The sequence below is a fragment of the Diabrotica undecimpunctata genome, chromosome 2 (assembly GCF_040954645.1).
Source record: "Diabrotica undecimpunctata isolate CICGRU chromosome 2, icDiaUnde3, whole genome shotgun sequence".
NCBI lineage: Eukaryota > Metazoa > Arthropoda > Insecta > Coleoptera > Chrysomelidae > Diabrotica > Diabrotica undecimpunctata.
Window position 1 is genome coordinate 49,109,534 of NC_092804.1, and position 13,363 is coordinate 49,122,896.

Here is a 13,363-nt window from a genome sequence, read left to right on the forward strand (position 1 = left end):
CTGATCAAATCCCAGTTGAACTGTTAAAAGCCTTAGATGACGGTAATATAAAGAGACTCACCCGAATTCTCAACCACATATATGTAGAGGGCAACATCCCGGAAGAATGGCTTAAATCGATATTTTTACCTCTACCAAAAAACAACAATCCCAAATCATGTAATGACTATAGATTGATAAGTCTAATGTGCCACCCTTTAAAGATTCTCTTGAAAATTGTTCAAAACCGAATTTATAAGAAATGTGAGGAGCAGATAGATGAAACTCAGTTTGGCTTCAGAGGAGGCATGGGTACAAGAGAGGCATTATTTGCGTTGACTGTACTCTTGCAGAAATGTCGGGAATATAACAAGAGTGCATATGTATGGTTCATAGACTTTAGGAAGGCCTTTGACCGAGTGCAGCATATGAAGTTAATAGTTGAATTGAAAAACATCAATTTAGACAAAAAAGACATTGAGTTTATTAAGGCTATATACTGGAACCAGAAAGCAGTAGTAAAGGTGAACGATATAGAAACAAATAATATACAGATTGCGAGAGGGGTTAGGCAAGGATGCGTCTTGTCTCCGACGCTTTTCAACGAGTACTCACAGGTCATATTCAGAAAAGCCTTATGGGAAAGAAAAGAGGGAATAAGAATTGGTGGAGAAATCATAAACACCATGAGATTTGCAGATGACACGGTAATTATGGCTGAGAGTATAGAAGAACTACAAACTTTACTAGATGCAATAAATAGTGAATGCATTCAAATGGGAATGCATTCATTATGATAGTATCAAGGAGTCCAATAAATAATGAACAACTAACTCTTGGTGGACAGCAAATAGAGAGAGTGACAAAATATAAATATCTGGGAGCTTACATCAACACAGAATTAGATCCAGACCAAGAGATCCGGGTACGAATAGAAATGGCAAGGGCAGCGTTCTTAAAATTCAAACAATTGTTCTGTGACAAAAATCTGAATACTGCGCTGAGACTGAGGTTTGTTGAATGTTACGTCTGGTCGCAACTATTGTACGGGGTAGAAACATGGACACTAAAAGCGCAAATAGTTAAAAAGATTGAAGCCTTTGAACTTTGGATATACCGGAGAATGTTGAGAATTCCATGGACTGCCAGGGTCACCAATGAGGAAGTGCTGAGAAGGATGGGTCGAGACAAAAAATTGTTGAGAACGATAAAAGTACGCAAGACTGCATACCTTGGACACATACTAAGAAATAATAAATATAGTCTTCTGCAGGTCATCATGCAGGGTAGAGTCGATGGCAAAAAGGGAATAGGTAGAAAGAGGAAGTCATGGCTGCGAAATATTCGAGACTGGACAAACATGACTGTAGACGAATTATTCCACGTTGCAAAAGACAGAGAAGCTTTTAAAAATGTGGTCGCCAACCTCCGTTAATGGGGGCGGCATAGGATGAAGAAGATCCTAGAGGCATAAACACCCTCCTCCAAATATGGTTTTAATACCCTTATCGAATAATTTGCAGCTTGTTTATTAAGCCGGAATTGCTGCCTAAATTGAGCATCACTTAGTGAAAAAGGATTTTGAGTATCCCGTAACATTCTTCTTATCCTCCGTTGTGAGCGTCGGATATCTATCCTCTCTAATTCCTCCAAAACCAGCAAATGTCCGTAAAACGCAGCCATATTAATACTTTTTGCCTCAGTTTTCCTTGCAAGAATCAAAACACAACACCGCCTACCTAAACTGAACCTAAAGGCCGTATGACACTATTTATTTTCTTGTATCATTTCTTATATCGTTTCTGATATAACAAAAAAATGGATAGTGTCATAGAAGCGTATAGTTCTTATATCAGAAACAATACAAGAATTTGTGTCCACTGCAGTTTCTTGTACAAGAAATGCACTAATTTGTGCGCAAAGCCGCAAAAGCAAAAGCGTAAAACTTCTGTCGTAATGGCGGCTGGAGGAGAACTTTGATATACAATTAGACCAAGCAAACATTAGAGAAAAGTGCCCACCAACAATAACCAAGATTAGAACAGCAGTAGCCAAATTGAAAAACAATAAATCACAGGGATTGGATCAAATAGCATCGGTACTGAAAGTAGGAGGAGATGTATTACTAAAAACAATACATAGCCGCTCTAAACATTCGTGATGAGTTTAAAGATTATTTTATATCTCCAAATAAGAGAGTATAATTTCAAGAGCATGCCATTCCAACACATAATTTAAAAAAAAACAAATTATTACAACCAAATTATTTATTCTTTCTGTCTTCCATTACAGCCTGTTGAATATCTTCAAAAATTGTGGTTTCCGATTTTTTTAATATTGGGACATTTTATTTCTTTCATTTTTGCACCACAGTATTTTAAAGAATAATCAGTAGCATCAGTCTTGGGGTCCTCAGGTACTGCAGTCCTATTTTTATAGATGTCAAAATTTCAACCAATCATGTGACGAATCACATACAATATCCAGTAAAAGAACTTGCATAGTGTCATACAGAGCACAAAATGTACGTGCAAGAAACGATACAAGAAAACAGAAATAACTTTCTATATCAGAAACGATATAAGAAATGATACAAGAAAATGCATAGTGTCATACGACCTTAAGTTCACTTCTCCCAGTCCAGCCAGTCATGTCAGATTAATTTCGACTCAAAATGAAATTTCACCCACTTTCTTGAAGTTGAAATTAATTTCGATAAATCGAAAATTAGTGACGTCGTTTGGTTAGTTCAGCTGAAATCCGCAAGGCTCGCAAAGTCGCATTTCGACGTCGCCATATTAATTTCGACATGTTTCGAGTCGAAATCTCAATTAGAATCAGGGCCCTGATCCTAGGCAGCTACTAATCTTTCGCTCCACACATGCCATACTCTACAATATTTATGAAATTGAAATTCCTATTGTAATATTGTTTGTCTAACTATTGGCGCTTATAAAAGACTATTGATGTTTAATATTGTTCTGAAGCTATTTTCTTGTGGCATTTTAAATTAATTACTATTTAAATGGAAATAAGCCACAATTAAAGGTTAAAATACTTTTTATGGAGTACCGAAAATTCATAAAACGAATATACCACTTAGACCCATTTGTAGTACCATGAATTCTCCTTGTAGTGAACTATCAAAATTTTTATTAAATATGTTAAAACCAATTGCAAATAAAAATGACACATTTATAAAAAATACACAACATTTTTTAAATAAATTATCAAATATTGAATTTAATTCAAATAATACTTTAGTAAGTTTTGACATAAATAGTTTATTTACGAATGTGCCATTAGATAAGACTTTAAATATAGTCAAGACAAAATTAGAAAGTGATGATACATTGGCAACTAGAACAAGACTAAATATATCAGCTATAATGGAGTTAATAACATTATGTACTGATAATACATACTTTCAACTAAATAATGAATTCTATAAACAAAGTTTTGGACTAGCAATGGGCTCTAGTTTATCTCCATTATTAGCCGATATATTTATGGAAGATTTTGAAACAAATATTATTTCTAAACAAAATTTAAACCCTCAGTATGGTGGAGATATGTAGATGATGTATTCTCAATATGGCCTCATGGATCAGAGTTGTTGGACACATTCCTTAATGATATAAACGATAATGAAGAGACAATAACATTTACCATGGAAAAAGAATATAATAACACATTACCTTTTCTGGATGTTTTAATCTCTAAGAACGATACTGGATACGAAACTCAGGTGTATAGAAAACCAACACACACCAACAGATATTTAAATTTCAAATCAAATCAAAAAAGGGAATTATTAAATCCTTATACGATAAAGCCAAAATTACTTGTTCTAACGAAAATTCGTTCTTGGAGGAAAAACATTTATTAACATCTGTTTTATTAAAAAATGATTATCCTTTATCGTTTATAAATAAGGAATTTTCAACAATCGATCGAATAGAACAAAACAACTTAGAACGAGAACCTACAGCATATGCAAGGAATAATACCAGGAAAATAACAATACCATACATAAAAGGATTATCGGAAAAGCTTAAAAGGATAGGAAATAAATTTAACATTTCAACAGCATTCAAAACAACAAACACGTTGAGATCTATTTTGTCCAAAACCAAACCTAACAATGAACAAGAAAGGGCAAAGAATTGCATTTATAAAATACCTTGTGAATGCGATCAGTTTTATTTAGGTGAAACATCAAGACCATTAAATGTTAGAATAAGTGAACATCAATCCTATATTAAAAATAAAGAATTTGATAGATCTCAAATCTGTAAACACGCATGGGATAATGAACATAGGGTTCAATGGAATGATTCAAATATAGTCCTAAAAGAAACGGATGGTAAAAAGAGAAAAATCAAAGAAGCGGCTCTAATTATGCTAAATGAGACCAATTGTGTCGCGAATTCCTCGGCAGAATGTAGTAGGATCTGGTTACCCATATTGAAAGAGGAAGTTATTAAAAGGAAAATACCAGTATTGGTAAGTCAGTAACATATAGAGAATACATCATTTATGTTTTTTAAATAACAAACATATAAAATCGGAATTTGGTGTTTATTGAAGGTAAACTAAATGAACGATCAAATACTTACCATGTCGGGATAGTATTATGAGGTTTTTTTCTGGTTTTTCCCTCATAATTTACTATGGAATCACTAACAGGAGAATTTTACTATCATCATGGTATGTATTTGTCTTTTTAAAGACGAATTACATGTTATGATCTTTTCTGACGGATATTCTCAAGTTAAAGTTGATTTCATGTAATCGAATGAACTATCTTATAAGTAAAGTCGTTCCAGGAACGCAACTCAACAATATTGGCAATATCATTTTAAAGTCGTCTACTTTAAAATGTATAAGATATGTCTGAATTGTCAATATAGTCAGATAAAATTAAATTATTAGAAGAATTTTTCACTAAGTAACAAAAAACAAAATTTGTTTAATTTACTAATGTTTGTATTTTGAGAACGATTTCCGAAGTGGAAATTGAAACGTCAATAAACGTATTTTAACCTTTAATTGTGGCTTATTCCCATTTAAATAGTAATTATTGATGTTTAAATTATAATTAAAAAATGACGAACGTTACAACGTCAGAAAACATATCAAATTTTGAAAATACTATGGCCATGATCATATTACGAACAAAATGGTGTTGCACAGAATGGAAAGAGACAGAGAACTTTTGGAGACTATTTAATGGAGAAAAACAGCATATTAGGGGCAAATGCTTAGAAATGATAGTATGAGATGTTGCAGCCTTATAACAAGAAAATAACTTTTTTTAATAATATTGTACTAAGTGACAATGATCATGGAATATAAAAGCTAATGTAAATGCTAATTAATCGTGCGACAAAAACATTTAGCATGATTTAGCATTTCATTTATGCATATTTCTCGAAATATTCAAATAGATATGGTATATAAACATGTATGAAAATTATCATATTGCAAAATATAAAAATAATTAGAAACTAGGATTTATGAAATACCAATATGTTCCACAACGATGCTGAATACTTGAACAAACAATAGTGCAAAGGAAAAGAAGCAAAACAACAGATCATGCTAAAGCTTAATAAATAAATAACTGAATTTGAGTTTATTTCTGAAATTAAATTTTACATCATTTGTTTTCATCCATAGATGATATTGGCAAGTATCTAAAAATTTAGGCAACATTTAATATACTGGGTAGCCAAACGAAAACAAACAGTTTTAATCTGGAACTGTTTTAAAAACACACCGTCCTGGAAAAACGGAACCGTCGATTTTTGTTTAAAGGGACATCCTTTTTCTCGGTAGTTTTGACAGAGTAATTTTCACCTCTAAAGCTGTTTCGTAGGACTGTCTGGTGAATGGAAAGTGAATCGGAAGCGGAATGTTTGGTCTTGGTTTCTTAAAAACAACGATCTTCATTGAATTGTGTCAGCTGTGATACTACTACTACGTCTACCGATTTTTTTACATTGTTCGAATATTTACTGTAAATATTCTACGTTTAATATTTTGCGGCGTTGCAAGATGTATCTGTATGTTAAATTATTGGAGTTCCAACCTTGTACATAAAATATGATTTATTTCAGATTCAAGTATGGAAGACGCTAGAAGCAGATCCACTATTCCAAAGACCTCAGGTTGAAATAAGTACAGACGAAAAGCAAAGGATGGCAGCGTTGCAGCTGAAGAAATATATAGATTATAATTTTGTAAACCCAGATATAAATAAAGTACCATATAAAAAAAGGGTAAGTAACTACGAGATAATTTTGTTAACCCTTAACCCGAAACATAGTACTTTTATTGCTAATGCGAAACATGGTCTATTGGACCAGTATAGGTAAAAATTTAAATAAATGAAAAACAAATGTAGCATTTGAAGAGAAAAGCAAAATATTAAAGGGTTTATTAGGTATAAACGAGCAAAAAAACTTATTCATACATAATACTTACATAAAACAAAATGTGTAATATAGAAAACAACATTATTAGGCGTAATTAAGTAAACAAACATATATATTTCTAGATAAAACAAAAAATATACATATATTTTGTATAGTTCAGAGTTGTATCTTCTTCGCCATATTCCGTTTTCTTTTGTGCCCTTATATATGTGTCGCAAGATTTTTCTTTCGAAGGTGGCTAACAACGTTTCCTCTCTTCTAGTGAGTGTCCAGGTTTCTAAGCCGTATGTGAGTACCGGTCTTATTTGGGTTTTATATATTTGGCATTTTGTTTTTCTTGCGACGTTTTCTGATCTTAGTTGTCTAATGAAGCCATGGTAACATTTATTTGCAATAAATCTTCGCTTCTTCGCTTCCTCGGTAACGTTATTATCAGACGTGACTAGGGATCCCAAGTATATAAAGTTTTTACCCCCTCAATGTTGTATTCTTCTATTGTTATATTTTGTGGCTGCCTTATTTCTGCGTTTTTACTTACCTGCATATATTTTGTTTTGGTCTGATTGATTTTAAGACCACTATTTTGTGCAGCTCGTTCTATTTGGTTGTATGCCTCTATCATTTCTCTTTTTGATTTTGCGATTATGTCAACATCATCTGCAAATGCTATTTGCACGCTTTTATTAATGATTGTTCCTCGTGTATTGACTGTTATGTCCCTCAGTATTTTCTCGAGTACGATGTTGAACAAGATGCATGATAGAGCGTCTCCCTGGCGTAATCCCTTTTTCACATCTATTGTTTCCGTTAATTCATTTTGTATCCGGATTCTACTTTCTACTTTTAGAGATCCTTTTATCAGTTCTATTAGTTGTGTTGGTATATTAAATTCTTTCATTGCTTTTATTAGGAATTCTCGGTTTATATTGTCATATGCGCTTTCAAAGTCTATAAAGAGATGATGTGTGTCGATGTTATATTCACTTGTTTTCTCGAGGATCTGTCGCAGAACAAATATCTGGTCCATTGTTGACTTCTGTCTATTTGTTTCTATACTAACCAAAAAATGTCATATCACGACTCCTGGATAATATATCTCTTAGTAGTGTTGCAAGAAACTAATTGCACTGTTCCATTTAAAAACCGCCACAAAAATGAAATTAATTTATAATTTATTCTAAGGAGCGTTGTGATCCTGTAATTTAAATTAACTGTATTAACTCTTTTTATTATTATTTTAAAATTTATTTTATCTGTTGCAGACTCGAATACAACTGGCGTGCAATCAGGCAATAGCTGTAACGTTTCCAGATGTCTCTATCAAATTAGCCCTAGGCCAAGGTCTATTTACTAATACAATAGTCACATTAGGAACAGAGAGACATTTCAAATATGCTTATGCAGGTAATAAGGTGGGTAGCACTACATTTAGAAATCGCTGCGCTCATTTTTATTGTTCTTATCTAAAGATTTTTAAAATTTATTTTAATAGATTTTTTTTAACAAAAAATATTTAGATTTGAGCAGTAAAATAACTTCTTTGTATTCTCTATAATCTCTAGGCGATTCATTTTTCCGTTTTTCATTATAATCATACACACAATACTAGCGAATATAACATTCACAATATATAATATTGCGGGCATAAATACCGGTTTCGTCCTAGGACGAGTAACACATAAATACTACTTAATTATGTAATATGGAAATAGCTACCATATTTGGGCTGTGGAGAAGTGAAGTGAAGATCTTGACTACAACAAGATTCGCGAGTCACATCAACAAAAAGAAGAAAAAGAACACAAAAAAATAGAGAACACGAAAGAGAAGAAAATTTTTGGGTACCACCTATTTTGAACGATAGAACTATAACGGGAACGATATCAGATGATTACTACACGGTAACAAAAGAGTAGGGAGGAGTAAGTAATTATATCCCGCGGTAAACACTAAAAATACGACATGTATACAATATACATAAAAAGATCAATTAATAAAGTCTAATAACACTGCCGAATGTCACAATAGGGATACAAAAAAAATTATGTTCACGTATTTACTATTAGAATTTTACATATTTAAAGGTAATACGAAGGTTAGTATTCTCAAGAAAATGTAGGAAACTATATCTCGGAAGTTGATTAAGTTGAGGGTTAATAAATTTAAAATGATTCTAAAATTTACATAATGTAAAGCGAAGCTTTATATATTATATTTATAAAAATATAAATATTTTTAAAATTAAATACAGTAACTTTATTATTTATTTTATTATTTATATTTTAAACAAATTATATTATATTAAAATATTTGAATAAATTTTTATGCTTGCTCCTAACGCCACCTGATAACGTATTAACAAAGCACCCGTTGTTTACTTCTGGCAGACCTGTCAAATTCAGACGAGATATTAAATTAATAATAAAATATCATTTAATAGTAAATTTAATTATTACATAAACTAAATAAGATGTTTAAAAAGAATAATTATATTTACATGAAAATATTTTAAAACGAGAAGCGTCTTAAAAAATTTAACAGGGAATTCACTATTGTTAATTAATTGGATGGAATCTTTCATTGATATATCTTTTAATTTTATACTTTTCATTTAGTGTCTGTATTTTATTAGTTATTTTTCATTTTTCATGCTGTTTATAATTTAAACCTACTTAGAATAAATATTTGATGACTAGAAACGAATTAATTGAGACTAGAGAATCGATGTGAAGAACCGCTATTTTGTGACGCTACCCGTGACGCCTTCTCTTCGTGGTGCTAGTTGTGTAACGCTCGTCTCAACATTTTACGATAGAGAAAAAACTAATACAGTGCCAGTATAGAAGCTTCGCTTCAAAAATAAAACTCACTGAATTTGTGTCCATAAGTTTCTGGAGTTATTTATACATAAATAGCGTTCTGAGTGAAGTCTGTAAGAACGGTATCATTTGTATCTTTATAACGTATGTCCCTAAAGTTTTCGGAAAATTTTAGATTTAAAAGTATTATTGGTAGGAAGCATTGGATCAAGTTGCCATTGGAAACCAAAGTTAGTAAACAACTTAAACGATATATGTCACTTTTGACAAATACAGTTCGTTAAGATGTCGTTCAAACTTAATATTCGTCAAAGTATTTATCGTTTAGTTAGACATGTACCAAAACATGATTTTGTAAGAATTTTTAGTGCTCAAAATATTTCTGTGTCAACGATTTACCAGACAATTAAAGAGTGCGAAAATTGTATACCATGTCTTAATTTGGACAAGAGTTTTAACTCCTGTTCGGGAACAGAGGTTAATTCAGAGTATGGAGAACCAATTAAGAAAATCTTTGCGAAATGTTGGCCGAAGATATAATGTTTCACGAATGACTGTAAGTAGAACAATTTCTAGAAATAATTTAAAACGATATACTTAAAAGAAAAAAAAATCTCCTAAGTACACACCAGCCCAGTTAGAAAAAATTCCTAGATGTTGCCGTGCATTGAGACATATTCATTTTCCTGGTAATATTCTCATTATTGATGATGAAAAGTATTTTACTTTATCCAATTCCCAAATGAAGGGCAACGACGGATTTTATACACGCAATGTACAAGATACACCAGACGAAGTTAGTTTTAAGAGAAAAGTGAAATTTGCCGATAAAATTTTGGTATGGTGTGCATCTCAGAAGCTGGTGTTTCACAGCCGTTTGTTGGGCGTGTTCGCGGTGAAGCTCTCAACGCTGAGAATTACGTTGACAAGTGTCTTACAAAGCTTGTTCAATTTATAAATACTGATCACTGTAGGTCAGCTTAGGCGAAGAAGTTTGCAAAAATTTCGTGAGGTCGACTTAGAAACAATCCAAAGGTTTATTGCACATGCAAGACCAAATTTACGTGCCATCGAAGATCATGGACCTCTTTCTGTTCCATAAAAAAAACATTATAAACCTTAAATATGTAGATTTAATTTCCTGTATTTAGTTAATAAAATAAACTTTTTCTATTTTGCAATTAGAAAATACATATTTATTTTTTCCGAAAACTTTAATACATCCGTTAAACGGTAGTGTTTCAATCATAAAACACTTGACTGAGCGTACAAATATACAAGGAGCGTGTTGGCTGGAGGTAGATAATTTCTCGGTACTGCAAATAGGCGCCGTAGACGGTACACAATTGCAGTAATTAATTAATAATACATATTTGAAATTAGCTGGGCAGTTACAATATAAATGATATTGAGTAAATCACTTACCGGCCAAGTTGAACTGACTCATACGGGAACTGTTACACAAGTGAAGTAAACTTTAATACACATCTCCAAGAAATTAACGCACCACTTTGAAATATTAAAATATTTTATTAGCGTTAATAAAAATTTCCACTGTAATGTTATATTTTGCAAGCCCCTTGTGTATGCTATTCGTACACTATATTTATTGACTGTGTTTTATCGCTATATTTTTTTGCAACAAAACAAAAAGAAGCAAAAAAAAGTGTTCACGAATTTTATTCGGCTACTGTTTAATTGTTGATTATTGTTAATTGTGTTTATTATGGAGCGTCAATCACGTAATTTAACCCGAGATGAATGTGCCCAAGCAGTGATACTGTCGGAAGAAGGTTGGAGTTATCGAAGAAGTGGTCGTCGGTTTAATGTGTCCCACACATCCGTCTCACGGGTGTTAGAAAGATTCCTCGAAACAGGGGATCATACTCGCAGACCAGGGCAAGGACGAAACCGGGCAACTACCCCTATTCAAGATCGATTTTTAAGAATTCCTGCTCTTCGACAACGTTTTCTAACACATCGAAGTCTACAAATTCAGCTTCGAGATGTGCATTCTATACAAATTACTACTGAAACTGTTCGCCATCGACTTAGGGTATACAACTTAACACCTAGGATTGCCGCCCGAGGTCATCTATTAACTGCAGAGCATCGAAGGGGGAGACTACATTTTGCCAGAGAACACGTTAATTGGTTAGAGGCTGACTGTGAACGAGTGCTATTTACTGATGAATCCCGATTTTGTTTGTACAATAACGACAGACGTGTTCGTGTGTTGCGACGACCTAACGAACGATATGCTCAGTGTATCTTCTCACACCACATTTTTTGTTGAAGGATCCGTTATGGTGTGGGGTAGTATTTCTTTGACCGTATATACGGACCTAGTGGTCATACAAAATGGTATTGTTACAGCTGAAAGGTACATATTGGAGATCCTGGAGCAACATGTAGTACCATTCGCTCCTTATATCGGTGAAAATTTCTTACTAATGCAAGATAATGCCAGACCTCACGCTGCACAGATCGTCAGAAATTATCTAGAAGAGGTGGAAATTAACACTATGGAATGGCCAGCACATAGTCCGGATTTAAATCCCATTAAAAATCTCTGGGATATCCTTGGTAGGCGATTAAGAGCGACACCGATCCAACCAAACAACTTACAGGAAGTGGGAGAGAGGCTGATCCAGATTTTGAGAGAACTAGACCAAAATGAAATACGGCAATTAATTTTAAGTATGGGCCAACGATGTGAGGCTGTTATACGTAGTAGAGGTGGAAACACTCGTTATTAAGACTTTTTTCATATTTTAGTTTACTTATCATTATTTTTTTAGAATTTTCCGTTTTATTTTTTTTTCTCCTGTACTTTTCTGATGATTAGACACATTGTTATAATTACTAATAAAATGTAGAATAAATCTGGTGAAGTTTTATTTTTTATTCTTTGCCTGTTTACAAATAAAATTGATTTATTGAAGTGGTGCGTTAATTTCTTGGAGAAGTGTATATTCTTATTAGGGCTTAGATTTTCGATTAAGAAGGGGGATTTTCGGATGTATGCAAGAATAGACCTAAATGCCCAGGGGACCATTTTGAGTCAAAGGGACTTTCTTTTTTTTAGAAACTCGACATTTAGAGAAAGTTGCATACTATGTAACGTGAAAGGGGTTTAGGAAATGTGTGTTTTTTAAATTGACAAAAGGCAAAAAATTAATTAAAAACAGACGGATGTGAAAGTAAATAACGAGAGAAATATAGAAATAAAGTGTAGCGAATTACAAACATATGATGACTAAACTCATCGGCATCAAATTCATATTGATCAGTTTCTTAGTCTTCCACTATGCGTGGCATGCACTATTATATCGAAATGTTTTGTTGAAGACGAACGTTGCGATGCTTCAACAGCGACAATAATGAAGTATATCAGCAATATTAACTTACAATGACATCACGATAATTATAGTTAAAACCTACATGGTTATTCCGCAATTCTTTATATGACGTTCAGGGTCCACGAAAAGTATGATTGGCATATATACCTAACGATTAAAACCACATTAAATGAAACTAATCTTATCTCCAAGAAAGGTATTTATATCATGAATGTGTTGCTTGTGTGAGTCCATTTCAAAAGGTAAAAGAAATAATAAATTAGACTTACTCACAATCAATTTAATTTAACTATCCAGACGACCGGTTTCGCTTTCTAAAATATGCAAAGCATCTTCAGGTCTCGATACAAAGTTAAATAAATGCTGAAATAATAAACCCATATTAGGGTGTTGTCTAATAAAGATAAACAAAGATAGATGATATAAATTATATAAATTACAGTAATTATGCCAATATTACATGTCTGTGGTTTATCAAAATGAATAAAATGTTTAAGCAGACAAGGTAAGACCCACAAATTGGTAAAATAGTCTATTAAACTGTAATGAATTAATAAATGAATAAATAAATAAAACATTACTTACATGCCGGTACTCTATTAATTGATGGTTGAAAGAACATGGTTCAAACTATCCTCTATTGTTGTTTGGAGAACTCAAGTCTGCTATTGTAATTGTTTGACAGTAAACGGGGAAGTTCTTGAGGAGACAGATTTTATCCAATGAAGTAGAGATAGGTGTAATGTAATTGTTTGTTTGATGA

At 32.6% G+C, this 13,363-nt stretch overlaps 1 protein-coding gene across 4 annotated transcripts in view; it reads left to right on the plus strand.

The window, feature by feature from the left end:
* The window catches only part of LOC140434511 (peroxisomal acyl-coenzyme A oxidase 3-like), a 129,498-nt gene that overhangs the window by 89,722 nt on the left and 26,413 nt on the right, over positions 1 to 13,363 (plus strand). For all 4 annotated transcript variants that reach the window (XM_072522837.1, XM_072522834.1, XM_072522836.1 and 1 more), the window contains exons 3-4: positions 6,102 to 6,263; positions 7,682 to 7,831. In XM_072522837.1, the coding sequence (XP_072378938.1) occupies positions 6,102 to 6,263; positions 7,682 to 7,831 (312 nt within the window). The remainder of the gene's footprint in view (positions 1 to 6,101; positions 6,264 to 7,681; positions 7,832 to 13,363) is intronic.